Source organism: Taurulus bubalis (assembly GCF_910589615.1).
Source record: "Taurulus bubalis genome assembly, chromosome: 7".
NCBI classification, from domain to species: domain Eukaryota; kingdom Metazoa; phylum Chordata; class Actinopteri; order Perciformes; family Cottidae; genus Taurulus; species Taurulus bubalis.
In genome coordinates, this window is record NC_136595.1 from 2,089,731 (window position 1) to 2,115,000 (window position 25,270).

At 42.5% G+C, this 25,270-nt stretch overlaps 1 protein-coding gene across 1 annotated transcript in view; it reads left to right on the forward strand.

Moving 5' to 3' along the window:
- Positions 1-25,270, forward strand: part of mcf2l2 (MCF.2 cell line derived transforming sequence-like 2) — a 129,175-nt gene that overhangs the window by 72,657 nt on the left and 31,248 nt on the right. The window contains exons 18-27 of the mRNA XM_079221414.1: positions 3,981-4,050; positions 5,671-5,763; positions 5,930-6,022; positions 6,722-6,844; positions 9,252-9,332; positions 11,312-11,452; positions 16,532-16,624; positions 17,248-17,326; positions 24,460-24,496; positions 24,594-24,691. Coding sequence (XP_079077540.1) covers positions 3,981-4,050; positions 5,671-5,763; positions 5,930-6,022; positions 6,722-6,844; positions 9,252-9,332; positions 11,312-11,452; positions 16,532-16,624; positions 17,248-17,326; positions 24,460-24,496; positions 24,594-24,691 — 908 coding nt within the window. The remainder of the gene's footprint in view (positions 1-3,980; positions 4,051-5,670; positions 5,764-5,929; positions 6,023-6,721; positions 6,845-9,251; positions 9,333-11,311; positions 11,453-16,531; positions 16,625-17,247; positions 17,327-24,459; positions 24,497-24,593; positions 24,692-25,270) is intronic.

A 25,270-nucleotide genomic window follows, 5' to 3' on the forward strand; every position in this document is an offset into this window, starting at 1 on the left:
GAACATCAAATAGAATATGTCATAATATGTCATCCGGTGACTTCCAGTTGAAATCATCTCCTTGCATCTGAAAGCAGACGATGGGTCTCATACAGATTACATCATTCACATATTACTCAGGTTTATAACCGCACGTGATTCCTGTCACAGCTCCCTCCCTGCATCACAATAAATAGTGCAATACCATAAGACAGCATTTTAAAATGTAAAATATACAAATGTACAATATAATATGATCTATTCCACTTAAAATCAGTTTACAGTGATGTGGTGAAATGACGAGTCACCAGCAGATTCTACCAGCTGCAGCTAGCTAGCTAATTATTATGAGCTCCAATGATTCCAGCTGACCTTAGTGGTTCAAAGTAACGTCCTGTATAAAGGTGGATATGCTTGATGCTACATAAACGATGCAATGCTAAAAGACTGAGGCCTTTTTCTGTATCCCCGGATAAACAAAGGTCTAAAGGTTCATGTAGAGCAGTGTTTTTCAACCTTTTTTGAGCCGCGGCACATTTTCTACAATAAAAAAATCCCGCGGCACACCAACAACCCAAAGAGTTACAAAATGTCACATTGTAACATAATACTGCATATATGGTAGGTGATTATTGCGCTACCTACTGGCATGCAAGAGTATAGAAATAGCTTATTGTGGAAAACAATAGGCTATTCTTTTGCAAAACCAAACAGAATGAGAGCAGATGTGTGAGCCTCAGGTTGTATCAGTATTAGTGGAGCAGTGAGCTGCTTTCCTCGACACATCTTTTTAAACGGTTGTAGATTTGATACGGCTCTCAGCAAATCCCATTGTGAAAAGCACGCAACATATTTTTCGCCTCTCTCTCTCTCTGTCTCTCTCTCTCTGTCTGTCTGTCTGTCTGTCTGCCTGTCTCTCTCTCTCTCTCTCTCTCTCTCTCTCTCTGTCTGTCTGTCTGTCTGTCTGCCTGTCTCTCTCTCTCTCTCTCTCTCTCTCTCTGTCTCTGTCTGTCTCTCTCTGTCTGTCTCTCTGTCTGTCTCTCTCTCTGTCTCTCTCTCTCTCTCTCTGTCCGCTGTGTCTTTTTCTCTCTCTCTCTCTCCCTCTCTCTCCCTCTCTCTCTCTCTCTGTCTCTCTCTCTCTCTGTCTGTCTCTCTCTGTCTCTCTCTCTCTCTCTCTCTCTGTCCGCTGAGTCTTTTTCTCTCTCTCTCTCTGTCTCTCTCTGTCTCTCTCTCTGTCTCTCTCTCTCTGTCTCTCTCTCTCTGTCTCTCTCTCTCTGTCTCTCTCTCTCTCTCTGTCTCTCTCTGTCTCTCTCCCTCTCTCCCTCTCTCTCTCTCTGTGTCTCTCTCTCTCTCTCTCTCTCTCTGTCTCTCTCTCTCTCACCTGGTTGCATTGCATCGGGGCAGAACTCCTCCACAGAGAGCAGAGAAGAGTTGTAACTCGACCCAGAAATGCGAAGCTGTCTGTAGATAAGATCAATACATACGGCCGTTTAGTTTGTTTAATAGCAGAACAAGGTGCAGACCTGTTCTATATTACTGTGCCAGCCACTATATATATATATATATATATATATATATATATATATATATATATATATATATATATATATACAGCTCAGACACTCAACAATGGAAAATCATTTGCGGCAACTAAGTAATATTTTTTTGGACCAATTAAGTGAAATTGGACATTTTCCCACGGCACACCTGGCGATCTCTCACGGCACACCTGGCGATCTCTCACGGCACACCTGGCGATCTCTCACGGCACACCTGGCGATCTCTCACGGCACACCTGGCGATCTCTCACGGCACAGTGGTTGACAATCACTGGTGTAGAAGACATGGAGCACAAGAAACACACAAAGTAGAGCTGGTGACTAGTATTATTGGACAGTATTGACATGGTTATTTAAATGTCATTGGTTCTGATGTTGGTGCTTGCTATACAAAAACAAACATGTTCAATTCATCATTTGTATTTTCATACATTTCCAGTTTAGCTTGTGTGACTTTGAGTTTGGTTACGTAACCTCCCCCTGGTGCAGACTTCCACTGTCCGCTTCACACAGACACTATAACACATACTATAACACTTTCAACGGTTTGTGGTCACTTCCTGAAACCGTTGCTCCACTCTGTAAGTCACAGAGCTGGGGGCCTGTGGGCTGGTGCTCCACATGCAAACAAGAGGGTCTGTGCCGACAAGACAGTCATCCAAAGCAACTGACAACCGGCAGACAAATGCAGAGACATGACAGATATGCAGAGTCCCTGGAGGCCTGAACCAAACAGCTGCTCCTCCTTTCCTCCCTCCTCCCTCTCTACGCGCTCTCTTTCTTTTTGGTGCACTTCCTTTCCTCCCCTCTTGCTTCTGTTTGGCCTCTCTCTTTATCTTGTTAGCGCTTCCTCTCATCTCTGCACAGTAACTGCTAAAAGTGTCTTTCCACTTCTTTAATCTCCTCCTCTCTAAACTCTTCATCTATGAACTCCTTGGTTCTTACAGTTCAAGGGCCAAGACCCAAATGGTTGTTGCACTTTGAAAGGAGTGCTCCATCGCTTTAGTATTGCAAAGTTGGGAGGAAACCACGGATTATAAGATAATACTTTTTAGTCATTTAATTTATCATCATCCATTTTTTCTCGTTACATTCATAGTCTTTTCAAAATAAACTTCTGTCTTCACAGGAAACTACTTTGCCTTTTGGAAACCACCCTGTTTTAGGCCTTTTCCTCTAAAAAGGTTGTATCTCTGCAACCCATTAATCTGGGTGTTATAATAAAAGGTACAAATGTGAGATTTAGTTCAGATGTGTAAATATCAGTCTATATGTTACTGGTTAAGAGTAAATGAAGATGACACACAGCAAAAATGAAAAGGTTCCAGGTCCGCCTATAAAAAAATCACTTTCAGGATGATTATTTCTTTGAAATGATGCAGCTGTAAGGTCCAACTCTAACCCAAATCATAGCTCAATATGTGAACATTCTCTAACCCAAATCATAGCTCAATATGTGAACATTCTCTAACCCAAATCATAGCTCAATATGTGAACATTCTCTAACCCAAATCATAGCTCAATATGTGAACATTCTCTAACCCAAATCATAGCTCAATATGTGAACATTCTCTAACCCAAATCATAACTCAATATGTGAACATTCTCTAACCCAAATCATAACTCAATATGTGAACATTCTCTCTGCAAAGGTTGACTTTGATAAAGTGAAGCAGAACAAAGTTACAGAGGGTTTAGAACAGAGATCATTCAGGCGAGGACTCCAAAATTTGCATTGGGGCACATCTGTGACATTTGCATTTGTTCATGTAAAACCATATATTTCACTTGTATATTACAGTTTAATATAACAATCGCTCAGTGGGTTTCTAAAAGGTTGGGTAGGTTTAGGAAAGGGTTGTGGTTTGGGTTGGAATAACTTCAGGAGAGTCGTTACTTCAGTACAGAAGTTACGCAACACATAAATCAACCTTAACTTTACGTTTCACAGGCGGCACGAACAGCTTTAGTGTTCGACTCATCCACCTGCACTCTTGATATTTGCTGTGATTACGTGGATTACATACACATTGTTTTCTTAGGATATCTACGAAATGCAGCGCATTCATTTGTATTACATCCATAATGCAAGCAGGCGGGTATTTGTGTTGGATGCTCCCTGCCTGGAATATGCCCCCATCTGTCAAACCCCACATCCTGTTCCTTTGTGGTCTGAAGGTTCAGACTGAGATTACCTAAAGAGACACATAACTGTTTCCACAGGACGAGTCTGACACTCACGTGTAAAATTGTCAGTTTTGATGAGATCAGTCGTAGTTAACGGCCAACTTACCCAAGAATGACTACAGCAAATGTACTGAAGGAATGTTCAAGTTGTTGAAGCTAAAAACTGCTGACACACGTTAGTGGTTTGGCTTCCAGCCCGCCACAGAAGAAAAAGACGTTGTGCTCTTATTCTCTTTGTTCTCCATGTACCTGCAGGACATTTCTGAGGGAGTTGGAGAACTGTGCAGAGAAGCCAGAGCTTGTGGGAACCTGCTTTCTGAAAAGGGTGAGTACCGTACTCCTGGAAATGTATTTTAATCATTATATGTATTTTGTTCATTTACACTTTCACTCCTGAGTAATGAATACTTTAAAAAAACTACTTTTAGTACTTAAAGTACGTTTCACTGATACGTCATCTGTACTTTTACTTGCTATCGATTATTTAGATCCGGTCTCTAGTTCTTTTTTTTATTAATTTCCATATTCAGGTAAGTCTGTCCTCCCTCAGAAAGTGAACCGTTCAAAGACAGTGCAGCGAGGAGGTCGTGCAGAGGGTGACTCATACGATGACCAACATGGGTCTCTGGGGTGTAAAAGAAGCCCAGTTCAGTGCAGACGCCCGCTTCAATGGACTCAAGTTGTCCCAATTGTCAGTGCAGGGAAACAGAAACCAAATACAGACAGACGAGGAAGCAACAGGGTGAGTTCTGGGAGATATTTACTTCACTTTAAAGTGATAAAGAGTCCAAAAGGTAGGGGGTCCGGCAGACGGGTAACAGGCTGGATGGAGAGCAGGTAGCAGACAGGTAACAGGCTGGATGGAGAGCAGGTAGCAGACAGGTAACAGGCTGGATGGAGAGCAGGTAGCAGACAGGTAACAGGCTGGATGGAGAGCAGGTAGCAGACAGGTAACAGGCTGGATGGAGAGCAGGTAGCAGACAGGTAACAGGCTGGATGGAGAGCAGGTAGCAGACAGGCAACAGGCTGGATGGAGAGCAGGTAGCAGACAGGTAACAGGCTGGATGGAGAGCAGGTAGCAGACAGGTAACAGGCTGGATGGAGAGCAGGTAGCAGACAGGTAACAGGCTGGATGGAGAGCAGACGGGTAGCAAGACGCTGCATAAAGGGTCCAGGGAGGAAGAGGAGGATGCATGGTGTGAGGGAAGTGAGCTGGAGACGGGGACAGAGTCAGGAGATACAGTTTGTTGCTGGTGTAACGCCATGTCTGCATCATAGAACGTTGTTTGTAGTCAGAGGGGATCAAAAAGACTTTCTAGAAGAACAAAGCTATCATCGTGTGCCCTCCCCGCTCACAGCTAGATGGATAGCTACTGACCCTGACCGTCAGCATCTCCATTGACTCGCGCGACACATAGACTGTAAAGGTCCCACATTGTAAAGCGTGAGATTTTCATGGCTAACGTCAGGATTCCTGTACATAATAATACCGTTTTAAACATTCTAAATGTGTCCCACGAAGCACAATCTTTTCCTGAAAGAGTTATAAACAGCAACCGCTGGTTCCCTCCAAAGGTCATTGATGTTGTTTTGGGCAAACAACCTTTTTTGTTGCTTCTGTATGAGACACCTTGGTATCAGATTAAGTCCTTCGCTTTATTTGGCCAACGTTCAACCCAACATCTTTTGGGTTTGATAGAAAGAGAATTGCCTGTGAGCATAATCCAGACAGAAGCTACGTTATGTCGTCCTTCAACATGGATTTGTCAGAGCAAATGAATCATTTGTAGGCATATCTTGTGGGTTAAACAGGGGTTGTCTCGTGATGGTGGGCTCCTTTAATGAATGAGGAGATGAGACGTGCCCAAATGACAGACTAGAAATTACCCAGAAACTGACAGGAGTTGATTTACTGTAAGGCTCAGACGCGTCTTTGTGTTGTCAGAAAGAAGAGCTGCAGGTGTATGAGAAGTACTGTCAGAACAAACCCCGCTCTGAAGTCCTCTGGAGACAGTGTGGAGACAGCCTGTTCTTTCAGGTAACACACACACACACACACACTGAACCACCTGACTCATTGTAATCGTCGGCATTGTTGCGGCCCCACTTTGCTCCGGTGTGCTTTGACATGAACGTGCAGCTTTAACACCAGACTGAAGGTTTGTCTCCTTCCCCTCCTGAACGCTCGGTGTGTGTGACGACAGGAATGCCAGAAGAAACTCGACCACAAACTGTCTCTGGATGCCTACCTGCTGAAGCCTGTCCAGAGGATCACCAAATACCAACTCATGGTCAAGGTACACACAGACTCTGGAGCCTGCATTCTTGCTTTTTGGCCGAGAAGCTTCTTTGATTTGGCTACAAGCTCTAATCATCCAAATGATGTTTGCCTGATATTTCAGTCCATTAATAACAGGGCATTTAGTTCAGCCTGCTGCATGTAATCCCCCACAGGAGTTCCTAAAAGCTTTTTTGAGCTGGGATCCACAGTGAGGCTGTAGTTTTAGTCTAGTTGTTTGGAGGGCTGTGACAGCCGGAACCATTGCCCTACCAATCCAGTCACAGAGCGTTATTAATATTACGTAGATTTCCTGAACAGCTGTTTGCATGCAGTCTGAAGGTGCCACAATTCATTTGTTACACATAATGAAATGTTTTGCCATCTTCTGCCTTCACATGGCAACATGGCAGCGGCTAGCAGTGCTAGCATCTCTGCTTAGGAAGACATGGCTCCACTATCACATAGATAACAGCTGTTTGCTGCTATATTAATGCCTTTTCTTGACTTCATTTACATAGTGGTCAGCTTCACCAGCCCCAGCTACAAGTGTATCCCAGTTCCCAGTTATCTGTGGTTTACTCACCCAGTGTTGTGACCTTTGACAACAACAATGTTCAGATATTTACTTCCATACGGTTCTCATGGCATCGTCAGTCTTTATTATTTTTGAATCCTTCCTAATTCAATATTTTTCCGACCCCTTCCTGTCTTCCAGGAGATGTTGAAGTGCAGTAAGGGTGAGGGGACGGCTGAGTTGGAGGAGGCTTTATCCACCATGCTGGACATCATCAAGTCTGTCAACGACTCCATGCACCAGATAGCCATCACCGGCTTTGAGGTCAGTGATCATCGCAGCATCATCATGCTTCGCAAAGAGGAAAAAGTTAAGAATACTTGATGAACTTGCCTGTTCTTGTGGACTTTATTTAGCACATAGTATGTTCTCTTCAGCCCAGATGTCGACGCATCAGATTTCTGCAGAAGTCCGTTATCTCCCACTCACGTTGCACCTCTTACTGTGTTCATCTCAACAAATGGACACAGGCCTGCAGGCAGCCTGTGATCCTCTGCGTTATGATCCTCTCTTTGCAATCGAGTCGGATTAATTTCTCGCTGCAACTGAACCGTACTACGGGTGCGCTTGGAAACCGTCAATGTGAGGTTCCATCAGACAGGAGGGATCCCAATAGACCCACTTGATGAGGTGTGTTTCTTTTGGCTGGAGATGTTTTTGCAGACCTTTCTTTTCAGACCTTTCTTTTCAGACTCCAGTGTGTGCTTTAGATGATTATATGAAGAGTTTTGGGGGCACATTCTTTTTTGGAGCTCACCGTTGCTGTTTTTCTAAGGTGTACAACAATCCTGAAAACTGTGGCTCCCAGTAAAAGTCTGTCCACACCACCTGAACTCAGCTCCAAATAATGTATTAACCAAACACACACAACAAAGTTTTGTATGTGTGCGTTTTATTCTCAGTGAGGAGATTCCATCTCATTTCCTGCCGTCAAAGACGTTTCTTGTGCACCACGACTGTGCACAGGGGAAATAGTGACGTCTATCATGGGTTGGATCTGCTTGGCGACACAGAGACACGCCGCTTGTGATCATGGGTACACAGATGAAGTTCTGAGGCATTTATTTTTGAGAAGACAGTCTCTAAAAAGGATGTGAGTGCAGATACAGCTCACTCTAAGATGTGGGATAATCTACTTTGGGTAAACGTCTCTGGATTCATGACTTTGAAATTGAGAAAGTGTAAACATTTCATGAGGAAAAGAAATACAAAGAAGCAAAAAAAAGCTGATATTTTGTGCTTACATTATTCTTTTCTTTTTAATGCGAGAGGTTAGCTTGAGTAAAACAGTAAATCATTAGCATTTACAACTTAAAATATGTAATATTGGAAAAGGATCATAAGATTAAGTTTATTGATGATTATCATGATCATAATAAATAGAGTTTCTGTTTAAGACATTCATCAATTGCCAGTTTCTAAACTATATAATACATAATAAGTCAGTAAGGTAAATAAATAAATAAAATAATGAAGACAATATAATAAATTATATTAAAGACAATAGATAATCAATTCAATTAAATTGGCTTTATTGGCATGAATGTTGGAACAACAATATTGCCAAAGCATCAAGACACAGTACAAACAATCTTAAAAACAGAATGAGTTTTTGAGTTTTATCACTTTAACAATATTTGAAAAACTTGCATTAGTTCAAAGTATGTGAGTGATACCGTCAGTGATGTCATACAGGACGTCCTTTGTTTATTCAACTCCATCCCAATGCTCACTTTAACATGTTCTTCCATGTTTCCTTGAACAGACTTTCTGAAAAGCACAAACTCGTCTTTAATTGCTTAATGCAACTCGAGCCATTCGGCCTGTTCATGAGCAGCTGCTCGTGAGATGAGATTTGGTCATGAGCAAAATCAACGCCAATGATTTGTTATATAAGGTTCCCTGTTCCACTCCATTTGTGAACAACAACCTCACACAGCAGAGATTGAAGACCAGCTGTCAGAAATTCAGCAAAATTAAGTTTACTGAACTTAACAGTGTCAGTAGTGGTACTAAGGGGCCCAAAAAAGCAGAAAATATCTGTAAATGCTGTCATCCCTGCTGCACTGTGTCAGAAATAAAGAAGGAATGTGTCAACAAGAAGTAAGATGCCAAACACATCCTACTCAAAAGGAAAATGCATTGCCAATTATATCAAATGTCGTCCATTGAAGCAAAAGATGTCTCAATACGTGCTATATTGATTCAGAAAGCTGAGTTCCTTGTTTGTGGAGCCGTGCCAGCAGTGCCTACACGTACCAAGATGCATTGAGCTACTGGCGCCAAGCCAAAACACAGTGGAGCTGAGTTGCTTCATTCACAGGTGATTGTTGGGTGTTATAACAGAGGACGCTCTGCAGACGCTCTATAGGATTTACAATCTTCCTAGCAACTGCTGAACTGCATAAGTTCTAACGCCAATAGATAATAATAAAATGGCAGTGCAAATATTCTGTTTTTATTTAGAAAGGTGGGTTAATGTGCATTCCAGCTTGTAAAATTTGACAGCTGTACTTAAGAGTTTACAGGTTGTTCTTTTTCTTTATTTTCCTTTGACCCTTCTTGAGCCATGAAAGCAACAGAACTGCACTCTGCACATAACATGGCTGCCACTGATGACTGCACCCAAGGAGCTCTACATGTCTGACTGTCTCTTTGCTGATGTTCACAGGGGAACCTGAGTGAACTGGGGAAACTGCTGATGCAAGGATCCTTTAATGTGTGGACGGATCACAAGAGAGGCCACAGCAAGGTACACCACCACACTCCAGTTGTGTTACTGTCCCCACCACACTCCAGTTGTGTTACTGTCCCCACCACACTCCAGTTGTGTTACTGTCCCCACCACACTCCAGTTGTGTTACGGTCCCCACCACACTCCAGTTGTGTTACTGTCCCCACCACACTCCCGTTGTGTTACGGTCCCCACCACACTCCAGTTGTGTTACTGTCTCCACCACACTCCAGTTGTGTTACGGTCCCCAACACACTCCAGTTGTGTTACTGTCCCCACCACACTCCAGTTGTGTTACTGACCCCACCACACTCCAGTTGTGTTACTGACCCCACCACACTCCAGTTGTGTTACTGTCCCTACCACACTCCAGTTGTGTTACGGTCCCTACCACACTCCAGTTGTGTTACTGACCCCACCACATGGATTGATGGTTGAATGGATGGATGGAGGGTGTGATGGATGGATGATGGATAGATGATGTGATGAATGGATGGATGAATGGGGGGGCTGGATGGATGGATGGATGGCTGGAAGGATGGATGGATGGAGGGTTGGATGGATGGATAATGGATGGATGGAGGGTTGGATGGATGGATGGAAGGTTGGATGGATGGATGGATTGGGGGGGATTAAACCACAAAAGCAAGTTTAGAGAAAAAGGAAAATGAGCGTTCTGAGAAGTCCTCAACAGAGCAGCAGGGTTGGGAATCGATTCATTGAAAGACGATATGCCATTTGTAGTAAATTAAATTAAACATTCCTTGGAAACAATCGGCATAGATGTTAGCATTTATATTCATCAAAGTCATCAAATGAAAAACAGGAAGAGGTCGCTGTAAATGGAGACTGCAGTAATTGTTGCAGTTGCTGAAAACACATCTGTTATAAAACATGTATTCTCTTCAGTAAGGGAAGAGATGCATAACAGACGGAAACACAGTGGAAACACAGCGGAGGAAAACACAGTGGAGGAAAACACATTGAAAACACAGTGGAGGAAAACACAGTGGAGGAAAACACATTGAAAACACAGTGGAGGAAAACACAGTGGAGGAAAACACATTGAAAACACAGTGGAGGAAAACACAGTGGAGGAAAACACAGTGGAGGAAAACACAGTGGAGGAAAACACATTGAAAACACAGTGGAGGAAAACACAGTGGAGGAAAACACAGTGGAGGAAAACACATTGAAAACACAGTGGAGGAAAACACAGTGGAGGAAAACACAGTGGAGGAAAACACAGTGGAGGAAAACACATTGAAAACACAGTGGAGGAAAACACAGTGGAGGAAAACACAGTGAAAACACAGTGGAGGAAAACACATTGAAAACACAGTGGAGGAAAACACATTGAAAACACAGTGGAGGAAAACACAGTGGAGGAAAACACATTGAAAACACAGTGGAGGAAAACACAGTGGAGGAAAACACAGTGAACACAGAGTGGAGGAAAACACAGTGAACACATAGTGGAGGAAAACACAGTGAACACATAGTGGAGGAAAACACAATGAAAACACAGTGGAGGAAAACACAATGAAAACACAGTGGAGGAAAACACAATGAAAACACAGTGAACACATAGTGGAGGAAAACACAATGAAAACACAATGAAAACACAGTGGAGGAAAACACAGTGGAGAAAAACACATTGAAAACACAGTGGAGGAAAACACAGTGGAGGAAAACACAGTGAAAACACAGTAGAGGAAAACACAGTGAAAACACAGTGGAGGAAAACACAGTGGAGGAAAACACAGTGGAGGAAAACACATTGAAAACACATTGAAAACACATTGAAAACACAATGGAGGAAGAGGGTTTATGAGAAGTATGGCGTTTTTGGAGAAACCCAATTGTTGGCAATACCAGTATGTACCAGTTCTCAGTGGTTTGTTACCACACTTCATTTGACAACAAAACTATATCAACATGAATCTGATAGTGGAATGATCAGGAATACTGATAAAACAACCATCTCCTGGCTCCAGGTGAAGGACTTGGCCCGGTTCAAGCCCATGCAGAGGCACCTGTTCCTGTATGACAAGATGATGCTGTTCTGTAAGAAACGAGAGGAGACCACGGACGGACACGACAAGACGCCGTCCTACAGCTTCAAGCATTCGCTCAAGGTCAGTCACAGAGGATTCCTTCATTCTGTTTGGTGGATGACGCTCCTCGTGTGTGGTAAACACCTCAATGCGGTCTGAAGGTCTTAAACAGCTAATGTACAACGCCGTAGTAAAGCTGTCAATCACCTTGTAGCCCCGCCCTAAAGCGTCCCCTGCTTTATGGTCTGTTTGACTCTAAATGACCATAATTTACTAAATGAACATCATGCTGTATTGAAGAAGACTTGAAACTAGAGATTGAGACATGAACTCATGTTTACAATGTTTACTGAGGGAATACATCAAGAGAAGTAGAGTCATTTATATAGACTTCTATACAACCAGATGAGTCACCCCCTGGTGGTCAGGAGAGAGAATGCAGCTTTAACACATGAAGCATATACTTCTATACAACCAGAGGAGTCACTCCCTGGTGGTCAGGAGAGAGAATGCAGCTTTAACACATGAAACATAGACTTCTATACAACCAGAGGAGTCGCCCCCTGATGGTCAGGAGAGAGAATGCAGCTTTAACACATAAGGCATATACTTCTATACAACCAGACATCTTTTGGCAAGAAGGAGTCGCCCCCTGATGGCAATTGCAAGGACTGCAGGTTTAAGGCACTAATTCATATAAAAAAAACAGAAAAAGCACATCTTTAATGTATTGTAATAATGGGGGAGGGGCAGAACTATATCAAAACATCCGTTTACAAACTCTCAGACCAATCGCAGTATAATCTATAGTCTAATTCATCCAATCACATGCTCACTACGTCCCAAACACATGCGGTCTGCATGTGTTAGTGAGCATGTGAGTGGGTTTCTTCAATTAATTAAACGTGAGACCCGGGGAGTAACGTATATACACACGGTCATTTCAAGGCTGAAGTATTCCTTTAACAAGCCGTGTTTGAGTGTACACACACACACACACACACACACACACACACACACACACACACACACACACACACACACACACACACACACACACACACACACACACACACAGAGATACACATACACATACACATACACACATACACATACACCCACCCACACCCACACACACACACATTGTCAGTCCAACAGGAAACAGGACGTTGGGGTGAGAGATGATGACACGACATTTCAAAGAGGAAGAATGTAAGAGTTTATCTTGAGATTAACAAGGTGCCGTTTGGTGATGTCGTAAACAGGATGATGGTCCTGTAGGTGGTTGTCTGGGGGAGATAGCAGCATGTTTGCAGCCGCTGCAGACCGTGTGAGAGCATCTAGACATTCATACAGAACTCAGAAGGCTTCAGTCTTTACATTGTTTCCCAAAAAGGAAACAATTAAGTTCTTGAAGTACTGGACTGCTCACACTCCACTGAAGCCCAACGGCATTAGACATGCTGCTCTGCTTTTAGAATCAACCACGGAAGAAACAATTTGTAATACTTTTATTTATTGGACATTGAGCAGCATTTTATTTATATATATGTTAATGTCTAAAATGTTATTTTTATTCTACGGCAGTGGCGTCCCTAGGCTAAAATGTTGATGTTTTTTAATTAGCCCCGAATATTAATTAAAAAAAAATAAAAATTAAAAAATATATATATTTTTTTTATTTTATTTTTATTTTGGTGATGTCATTAAATTAAACTATTGTTTCTCACATGGACAACTTATTTATAACTCTAACATGCTACATATGTGCGTGTGTTCTGGTTTGTTTGTTTTCTCCCCTTAAAATTACAATCCAATAGCCTATCATCATCCTTAACCTTAGGGCACTAGGGCCTTGGGGAGCCTGCTGCGCTGGCTTTCTCACTCTGTAATGTCTCTCATCAACCACAGCAGGATTACACCAAGGAGTTTATCTCATAGTAAACTACACCAAGGAGTTTATCTCATATAAACTATACCAAGGAGTTTATCTCATATAAACTATACCAAGGAGTTTATCTCATAGTAAACTACACCAAGGAGTTTATCTCATATAAACTATACCAAGGAGTTTATCTCAGAGTAAACTACACCAAGGAGTTTATCTCATAGTAAACTACACCAAGGAGTTTATCTCATAGTAAACTATACCAAGGAGTTTATCTCATAGTAAACTATACCAAGGAGTTTATCTCATATAAACTACACCAAGGAGTTTATCTCATAGTAAACTATACCAAGGAGTTTATCTCATATAAACTACACCAAGGAGTTTATCTCATATAAACTACACCAAGGAGTTTATCTCATATAAACTATACCAAGGAGTTTATCTCATAGTAAACTATACCAAGGAGTTTATCTCATTGTAAACTACACCAAGGAGTTTATCTCATAGTAAACTATACCAAGGAGTTTATCTCATTGTAAACTACACCAAGGAGTTTATCTCATAGTAAACTATACCAAGGAGTTTATCTCATTGTAAACTACACCAAGGAGTTTATCTCATAGTAAACTATACCAAGGAGTTTATCTCATAGTAAACTACACCAAGGAGTTTATCTCATAGTAAACTATACCAAGGAGTTTATCTCATTGTAAACTACACCAAGGAGTTTATCTCATAGTAAACTACACCAAGGATTTTATCTCATATAAACTATACCAAGGAGTTCATCTCATAGTAAACTACACCAAGGAGTTTATCTCATAGTAAACTATACCAAGGAGTTTATCTCATTGTAAACTACACCAAGGAGTTTATCTCATATAAACTATACCAAGGAGTTTATCTCATATAAACTACACCAAGGAGTTTATCTCATAGTAAACTATACCAAGGAGTTTATCTCATTGTAAACTACACCAAGGAGTTTATCTCATATAAACTACACCAAGGAGTTTATCTCATAGTAAACTACACCAAGGAGTTTATCTCATAGTAAACTATACCAAGGAGTTTATCTCATAGTAAACTATACCAAGGAGTTTATCTCATTGTAAACTACACCAAGGAGTTTATCTCATATAAACTATACCAAGGAGTTTATCTCATAGTAAACTACACCAAGGAGTTTATCTCACAGTAAACTATACCAAGGAGTTTATCTCATAGTAAACTACACCAAGGAGTTTATCTCATAGTAAACTATACCAAGGAGTTTATCTCATAGTAAACTATACCAAGGAGTCTATCTCATTGTAAACTACACCAAGGAGTTTATCTCATATAAACTACACCAAGGAGTTTATCTCACAGTAAACTATACCAAGGAGTTTATCTCATAGTAAACTACACCAAGGAGTTTATCTCATAGTAAACTATACCAAGGAGTTTATCTCATATAAACTATACCAAGGAGTTTATCTCATTGTAAACTACACCAAGGAGTTTATCTCATATAAACTACACCAAGGAGTTTATCTCATATAAACTATACCAAGGAGTTCATCTCATAGTAAACTACACCAAGGAGTTTATCTCATAGTAAACTATACCAAGGAGTTTATCTCATATAAACTATACCAAGGAGTTTATCTCATATAAACTATACCAAGGAGTTTATCTCATATAAACTACACCACGGAGTTTATCTCATAGTAAACTATACCAAGGAGTTTATCTCATAGTAAACTACACCAAGGAGTTTATCTCATAGTAAACTATACCAAGGAGTTTATCTCATATAAACTATACCAAGGAGTTTATCTCATATAAACTATACCAAGGAGTTTATCTCATAGTAAACTATACCAAGGAGTTTATCTCATATAAACTATACCAAGGAGTTTATCTCATATAAACTATACCAAGGAGTTTATCTCATAGTAAACTATACCAAGGAGTTTATCTCATAGTAAACTATACCAAGGAGTTTATCTCATATAAACTATACCAAGGAGTTTATCTCATATAAACTATACCAAGGAGTTTATCTCATAGTAAACTATACCAAGGAGTTTATCTCATAGTAAACTATACCAAGGAGTTTATCTCATATAAACTATACCAAGGAGTTCATCTCATAGTAAACTATACCAAGGAGTACCATCATACAATATTTATCATTTGATAATTAAGATGTACTTGAAATGTTTTTTTATTTTTGTTATTCATGTTTTTTTCTTCTATTAAATGTTGTATTAGACACTGAACTAGTTCATCTTTATCTCAGTGATAGTGTCCAAATTAGCATAAAATATCATTGGTTTGTAAAAACTACACAGACAACAAAATAGATCAAAATCTTATTCCCTTCTGCTCAAAATAAAACAAGTAAACAACTCAAAAGTTGACACTGTCAGCTTCGTTCTCCATCCATTGGATTTGGGAGTGACGCGGATATGAAAGCTAGTTTATCCGTCTTTCCTTTACAAGCAGGAAAAGTATTTCTCTCTCGTTATTTGAGAAAAGTTCATATTTGTGTTCACTATGACCCTGACATTCTGTCTCTTGTGTTATCATATGCTGAATGAATGCAAAACTACAGAGCAAAATCACTCTCTTTCTGATTGAACCAATCTATGAACTGTCTGAAACAATGGATACATTAAATACAATGAAAAACAATTGCCGCGTGAAGCGCGCACACATGCCAGTTCTCTAGGGGCTACGCCCCCCTTTCCTTGAGTCCTAGAAACGCCCCTGTTCTACGGCCCTGCTTGTATAGACTGGATAGCAGTAGCGTATCAATCTAAAACGTCTCCTGCTTTTTGGTTGAACACATGCCTATACCTGCTTTTTATTTATTTTTTTATTTTTATTTTTTTTATTTTCAGTATTTGTTTCATTGTGTTTTCTACTGCTCCATCTTTTAATATGTATTTTACTGTGTCTCTTAACTGTTGTAATGTTTTGGCCTCTGTTATTGTGTCAGTCTGGTTTTAACACGACTCCTGTACAGCACTTTGTGACCTTCGTCTGTGGAAAGTGCGATATGAATAAACGTACTTACTGAAGGCGTGGGACTAGACGCACTGCAGAGTGTTCATGTGATGAAGGAACATGTCCCAGTGCAACAGGGAGGCTCACTAATGTGTTTTTAATGGAGCTATGTATCTTTGTGCTCTTTTCTTCATTATGAGGACTTCAGACTGCAGAATGCTCACGCTCAGTCCTCTGCTGCCTCTCAGTGTCTCTGTCTTCTCTCTGTCCAGATGAGCTCGGTGGGGATCACAGAGAACGTCAAGGGCGACATCAAGAAGTTTGAGGTGTGGTACAACGGCAGAGAGGAGGTTTACATCATCCAGGTAGGAGCCCACACAAAAAAACAACACAGCAAATATTAGACAAAGGTCGAACAAATGAATCGAGATCAGTGTCAGAGAACTTAGTTTGAAATAGAACCCCAGTACTCACCCCACACCGCTCAGACCTACCAGGGCCCTGTGGACCTGACCGTCCTGCACCAGCTACACGTATTGTCATATGCTTGATAACAGACAGGTACTCTGTACAATGAAAAGCTTATTTTGCTGGGTCCTCCTAACACACAGAATTACAATGAACTTAAGGTAAATAATAAATACAAATAAGGCACAAAATGTAATAATGGTATTGCACAAAAATAAGACACAAAAATATGGTAACAGTATTTATTGCAAAAAAAATATTGAAAACAATACACTTTAATATTATTCAAAAGATCTCATTAATATTTCATTTTGTGTTGAGATATTTCTTGGGAGGAATTCAGGGACATTTACCTCAGACCTCCTCTAGGGGGCAGTGTTGCACCACACAGCATTGGTGTGAAGAGGCTCTCTGAGTACTGTACATGTTGCTTGATGTGTGTGTGTGTGCGTGTGTGTGTGTGTGTGTGTGTGTGTGTGTGTGTGTGTGTGTGTGTGTGTATATGTGCATTCTTCCCCAGGCTCCTTCCATGGATGTGAAAAATATGTGGGTGTCGGAGATTCGTAAAGTTCTTACGGGCCAGCTAGAGGCGTGCAGAGGTACACACACACACACACACACACACACACACACACACACACACACACACACACACACACACACACACACACACACACACACACACACACACACACACACACACACACACACACACATGGTCTTGAAAACATCTCCCTCTTTATGTATTTTTTACCCCTTTCATAACAACGTGCTTCATGTAACTTGAAGCTGGAGTCCATGCATCTGTTTACATGTCATGTGACTCTTTCACCCAAATGGTGCATGTATGCAGGCTTTCCAGAGGCAGGGAACCCTGATTCAGGTCAACTCTGACCGACCGTCTCCTTTCCCATTGTTAGCAGACGAGTATTCCTTTCTGGGTTTTTTCTGGTGTGTCACGTTTGACATCACGGACACGCTGGGAAACAGGATTAGGAAACAGTGGTTGTTGCCGTGGTTACTTTTTTAAGTGTTTCTTGTTCAGTCTCTCTTTCAAACCAGAGGTGATGATTGTTGGAACAGTAAAGACTAACAAATATTTTGTTTCTGCTAGCTCGTGAGGTAAAATAACTGTTTCTGTCAATAGAGTCTGGGAGCTTTGAGGAGCACAAAACAGCTGTTTCTGTTTGATTTATTTTATTTTTTTGTCTTTCTGTTGAGTTTGAATAAAGTGTGTGTTACTACGATCAGCGTGGCGAAAAACACTTTATTACTGTTCCTGTCAACGGAGTCCAGCGGCTTTGAGGAAAGCATATTTAAATTGTATTTGGTTTTGTGCGTGAATAAATTCTAGTAACTTTCCAAATACCTGTTGATTTCATTATTACATAATACACTTCAGAGTATCACATAGCGTAGCATCAGAAAAAAGGCGGAGATTAGTGTGTCACGTTCCCATCACTGACGATCGGAGCCAACGACTCCGTGCTGTTTGTGGGGCGCTACATGCAGACGTGTTGGTGGGGCGCTACATGAGACGTGTTGGTGGGGCTCTACATGCAGACGTGTTGGTTGGGCGCTACATGCAGACGTGTTGGTGGGGCGCTACATGCAGACGTGTTGGTGGCTCTACATGCAGACGTGTTGGTGGGGCGCTACATGCAGACGTGTTTGTGGGGCGCTACATGCAGACGTGTTGGTGGGGCGCTACATGAGACATGTTGGTGGGGCTCTACATGCAGACGTGTTGGTTGGGCGCTACATGCAGACGTGTTGGTGGGGCGCTACATGCAGACGTGTTGGTGGCTCTACATGCAGACGTGTTGGTGGGGCGCTACATGCAGACGTGTTTGTGGGGCGCTACATGCAGACGTGTTGGTGGGGCGCTACATGCAGACGTGTTGGTGGGGCTCTACATGCAGACGTCTTGGTTGGGCGCTACATGCAGACGTGTTGGTGGGGCGCTACATGCAGACGTGTTGGTGGGGCGCTACATGCAGACGTGTTGGTGGCTCTACATGCAGACATGTTGGTGGGGCACTACATGCAGACGTGTTGGTGGGGCGCTACATGCAGACGTGTTGGTGGGGTGCTACATGCAGACATGTTGGTGGGGCGCTGCATGCAGATGTGTTGGTGGGGCGCTACATGCAGACGTGTTGGTGGGGTGCTACATGCAGACGTGTTGGTGGGGCTCTACATGCAGACGTGTTGGTGGGGCGCTACATGCAGACGTGGCACGTATTCAGAAACATTGCATATTTCTAATCACACGTTCAACCCAGACATTCATCAAACTGCACAACTTTTATAAACACTTGTTTGTAAAAACCTTTTAAAATTCTTATTCACACATTGTTTGATTTTCTATTCTATTTCCATGCTGAGGCTCTATCATTATTTCCTGCTGCAGCAACTCAATTTCTTTCTGTTGTGGGTTCTCTTGTCCCGCAGCAGCAGCATCTATCTATCAGCACAATCTGTTGACAGGCATGTCATTCTCTTCTAATGCCGTCTGTGAACATACACACATAATTACAGTCTATTGAGGTTTTTTGCAGTTGTCAGAAAGACATAAATGCCTCACAATATTAAGGATGTGTACAGCATTACTGAGTGTCTCTATTTTGACAGTTAAAAACACTTGAGTCAAAAGAGTGTGACTTCCATGAAACAATATCATTTTTTGTCATTCTGATTCAAAACATCATTCAACCAACAGTATATTATTAAATAAAGTTTCATTTGTGTGATTACGTAATATAGAGACAGAGAAAAGCCCCACTAGATGGGTCAAACCAACACAGGACTTTCAGCCAGGAGACCACTGTTCGTGTCGCAAGGTGTTGAGTTATTATAAGTCCCGTTAGAGTTTTTGTTTTTGACGTGGTTTCTCTGCTTATCTTTATATTTTAAGCACAACCCTGATGTTTTTCTAGACACACCTCAGTTGGTTTGTTGCCTAAACCTAAGCAAGTGTTTTTGTTTGCATTCAAGCGTCACAGTTTGACACGAGGTCTAGAACGGGGCGCTGAAGGTCTGACAGAGTCTCCCTGTGACCAGGTGGAATTAGACAACCATGTAGCCATGTAGCTTAGAAAAGTCATTTTTAAATACTCGATTGCAACATGTTTATATTGAATGAAGCGGAAGGACGTTTCTGTGTTAAACCTCTCCCGGACCCAAGCACAAAACCATTCAAATGAGCTCATGATGACATGAATATGAGTGGCTGTTGTATTTCAGCGCTGGATATTTTCACACAACACAAATGAAATACATCGTCATCGAAGCCTCCAGTACCGACACTTTGACACTCGCCAGAAATGTAAATTTCTCCTCATTATGTGGAAGAGAAACGCTCGAATACATTGCTGACAAAAAGTGTCTCCGGTTTCAAATGAGTCGCAGATAAACGTAATTTGTAGCAGTCAGGGTTTGGTGCAGCCGAGCCTCCTGGGATCAGGGAACAAAGGAGTACAGTGTTGACAAAGAACTCCAACTATACTCATCTGAAACTGAGCATTAGGAAACATAGAACTCTTCCTCCAAAAGTTACAAGTTCTCCAAAAGTATAGGATGAGAAAGAAAACATTTCCAACATGTCCGTATTTGAAACTAGATATCTGTGGTCCACCAGCTGGTCGATAACGGCTTCGGTAGAGTCTAGGTTTGCTGTGACCTCATCCAGTCAGCTTCTTGAGATCCGTGCTTAGTTTATTAAACCAGTGAATAGAACATTAAAGTTTAGTAATGCGACAGATTTCCCCAGAAAAATAGTAAAAATGAACGCAGCAAGAAATCCTGGCTTTTAGTCTCTAGTGTGGGTCGAGCCTAAAAAATGCAAATATATATTATATTTTCTAGAGAGAGACTCTGGGAAATTGTTCACTACTTTCTGACATCTTATTGACTAAACTAGACTATCAATTAGATTAATCAATAATTATAATTAATAGTCGTAGCCCGAGTGTAAGGATAACACACACACACACACACACACACACACACACACACACACACACCTGTCTCTGTGTATCTGTGTCCGCTGGCCTCTCTCTCCCTGTGTGTTCCTTCCTCTCTCGGCCCACTCGTCCACAGTTCCACTCTCTGGTCCTGACTGACAGGAGAACCCCGCTGTGAGCTGCACTCTCTACCTGTCTGTGTGGGAGTGTGTGTACCTGTGTGTGAGCAGACTGACTAATAACACAGCCGCCCTGTCATGAAGCCTGGAGAGCTGACGGTCCAGTGCAGTGTGTGTGATTTACACCTCTGACTCCATGTGAGGAGGGCGGAGGGAAGACAGAGCGGGAGAATGAAATTGGTGTGGGAAAAGGAGAGGGAGGAGGTTGAAAGTGATGGGCGAGAGAAGAGGAGAGGGAGGCGGAATGATGGGTCGAGAGAGACAAAGAGACAGGCAGGGAGAGGAGAGATGTTCAGGGGGAGATGGAGGCTGAGAGGCAGCACAGAGGGAAGAGGGAGGCTTGTGAGAGGAGGGAGGGGGAGGAGGGAGGGATGTGCTGAGGAGAGAACAGAGGAGGAGATGGATCATAATGGAAGGTGATTTATATGCATGTGCAGAAACAAACACAGGACTTTCATCCAGGAGACATGGGGATTTTTTAGGGGGGGGTTCAGCATTGAAGCCGAGTGTTGCACTATTGAAACAAATCTCTCCAAATAATTTGTACTATGCCGTCTTTTCTGTCTCTAAACTTCTTTAGAATGAAGAGAGAGATTCTACAGGTCAACTGTCCAATAGAGCAGTGATGTTCAACCACTGTGCCGTGAGAACATGTCCAATTTCACTTAATCGGTGCAAAAAAATATGATTTAGTTTCCGCAAATAATTTTCCATTGTTGAGAGTCTGAGCCTGGTAATGAAATACTTCCATGCCAGTAGGTAGCGCAATAATTACGACCATATATACTGTATTGTGCTACAATGTGACGTTTTGTAACCTTTTTGGTTGTTGGTGAGCCGTGGGATTTTTTTATTGTAGAAAAAAACAAAAAAGGTTGAAAAACACTGGACTAGAGAGAGCTGTGGGTTCAGTGGGAGGCCGCCATGTGTGCATGTGTACATGTGTACATGTGTACATGTGTGCATGTGTACATGTGTACATGTGTGCATGTGTACATGTGTGCATGTGTGCATGTGTACATGTGTACATGTGTGCATGTGTACATGTGTACATGTGTACATGTGTGCATGTGTACATGTGTACATGTGTGCATGTGTGCATGTGCACATGTGTACATGTGTACATGTGTGTATGTGTACATGTGCACATGCGTACATGTGTGCATGTGTACATGTGTACATGTGTGCATGTGTGCATGTGCACATGTGTACATGTGTGCATGTGTACATGTGTACATGTGTGCATGTGTGCATGTGCACATGTGTACATGTGTACATGTGTACATGTGCGCATGTGTACATGTGCACATGCGTACATGTGCACATGTGTACATTAACGCATGTGTGCATGTGTGCATGTGTGCATGTGCGCATGTGTACATGTGTGCATGTGTGCATGTGTGCATGTGTACATGTGTGCATGTGTGCATGTGTGCATGTGTACATGTGTGCATGTGTACATGTGTACATGTGTACATGTGTGCATGTGTACATGTGTACATGTGTGCATGTGTGCATGTGCACATGTGTACATGTGTACATGTGTGTATGTGTACATGTGCGCATGTGTACATGTGCACATGTGTACATGTGCACATGTGTACATTAACGCATGTGTGCATGTGTGCATGTGTGCATGTGCGCATGTGTACATGTGTGCATGTGTGCATGTGTGCATGTGTACATGTGTGCATGTGTACATGTGTACATGTGTGCATGTGCGCATGTGTGCATGTGCACATGTGTGCATGTGTGCATGTGTGCATGTGTACATGTGTACATGTGTGCATGTGTGCATGTGTGCATGTGTGCATGTGCGCATGTGTACATGTGTGCATGTGTGCATGTGTGCATGTGTACATGTGTGCATGTGTACATGTGTACATGTGTGCATGTGCGCATGTGTGCATGTGTGCATGTGTGCATGTGTGCATGTGTGCATGTGTACATGTGTACATGTGCGCATGTGTGCATGTGTGCATGTGTGCATGTGCACATGTGTGCATGTGCGCATGTGTGCATGTGCACATGTGTGCATGTGTACATGCACACATGCACACATGTACACATGTACACATGCACACATGCACACATGCACACATGTGCACATGCACACATGCGCACATGTACACATGTACACATGCACACATGCACACATGCACACATGTGCACATGCACACATGCGCACATGCACACATGTACACATGTACACATGCACACATGTGCACATGTGTGCATGTGCACATGTGCGCATGTGTACATAACGTAACATAGCGGAGCTGAAGAATGAAGTGCATGATGGGTACCGGTACATGTTGGTCATGTTGATGTTGCCCAGCCTGTCTGGAACTGCTTGGGTTCTCCTCTCAGACTGTGACCAGCCTTTATGAATAAAACATGGTAGATCCATGATGACAACATACATCCATTTAGCTGAATACAATATTTGGAGCATGTGGAGCGGCTCCATGCTGAGTCTGCGTTTGTGCGACGGCTTCATTGGTCACTTGGAATGGGAGGCGGCAGGCGGCTCGTTCGGCGTGGCATCTCACTCATCTGAGCGTCCGGCCGAGGCCTCGCGTCTGCAGTCCTGTTCCTAGATCCTTCTCTCACACAGGCTCTGTTAACGCTGCATTTATGAAGCCTCTTGTTTAGCCACGCGTTGATATGCGGCGCTGCGTCCCCGGTGGCCTTCTTTCTGCCTTTACAGAAGCCGCCATGTGATTTCTATCAGGGAAATAAAAGAATCTAGCAGGGTTGACGCAGCAGTTTGGCCGATGTTGTGCATGAAGATTACTCAGAACTGTTGGAATGGAAGGAGAGGTGAAGCTTGTTGGTGTAAATGTATACATACATACATATATATATATATATATATATATATATATATATATATATATATATATATATATGTATATATATATATATATGGCTTTATGGAATATAATGGTATGTAAGAAGTGGACTACTCACCATGACGTCACCCATTGGTTGGAGGTTTGAAGCCTTGAGTTCAGCATTCTGGCCGTCGCCATCTTGTTTTTTTCTATCCAGTGAATGAAAGTGAGCACAAGTGGACTGCAGAGGAGTAACGCTGTGGTAGACACGCCGTATATGGCTCTGTTAGCGACCTGCCAATCACAGTAAGCCCCGCCCTAAAGCATACCCTGCTTTATGGTCTACTTGACTCTAAATGGACTATCATTTACTAAATTAAAGAAAATTTAAAAGAAGACTTGAAGCTCGACATTGAGACCTTAAACTCATGTTTACAATCCGGTTCTTGGGGTAAAGTGTACTGAAGGGAAACACATTGTAAAGATGCTGCACAGAGCAACAGGAGGACTCTCCCTCTTGTGCTTTGTTGGATGATGACTGATCTCTCTCAGCAGGAGTTGATCTTTGGACCCAGGTTCGGTCTGACCTCTCCCTCATCATTACCACGTCGCTTGAGTTGCAAGCCGTAATCACAGAGGCGGAGCAGAGAATGCTCACAAATGATGTCTGTAAAAGTGGATAATTGTCAGTGAAGAAACACTGCTGCAGTTTGATGAACAGTAAAACGTAGTGTCTCTCTTGTGTTCACAGAAGCCAGCCAGCTCAACATCTACGGGCTCCCCATGAGGTCAGCGTCGCTCAGGCTGCAGCACCACATAATCAATCTTCTCAGCACAAGAACAATAACTCAAATAAAAGCGGTCCCTGTGCTCCGTGTACTGCAGGAATGTGCGTAAGATGGCGCTGAGGCAGTCCGATTCATCGAGTCCTGAGTCAGGATTCAGGAGAGCCAACCCCAGCCCCAATATGAGGCAGAAGAGAGGTGAGAGGTCACGCAGAGCAGAATAACTTCCCATTACCTTCTGGGTTAACGCTCAGGAACTGTCAATGGGAAATGAGGGGTTGAACATAGTGTAGAGAGAACTAAAAGGCCAGGTGAGACCGCACATGCTCTCACACACACACACACACACACACACACACACACACACACACACACACACACACACACACGCACACGCACACACACACACACACACGATGTTGTCAACCGCAGTACAGGATAAGGTGACAAGTACAATTTCACACTCTTGGTTTTCCTTTACAGTGAGTGAATATCAACAGTCTAAGGGATGCGTTAACCTGAGCAGAGAGAGTGTGTGTGTGTGTGTGTGTGTCTAGCTGTTATCTCATATGAAGCGGAGAATGGGGTCTTGAGTTGGCCTTTCACGCACGCAGCAGGAGATTGTTCATCCAGCGAGCAGGAGGCCGACAACACCGCGCTCACGCCGCCGATTCAGAGTTCGCTCTCAGCGGAGCCTCTTGCTGTTTGTTGAATTTGTCGTGGGCCCAGAACCTGATTACGCCAGGTTCGGGTTGGACCTGTGGTCTAGTCTAAACC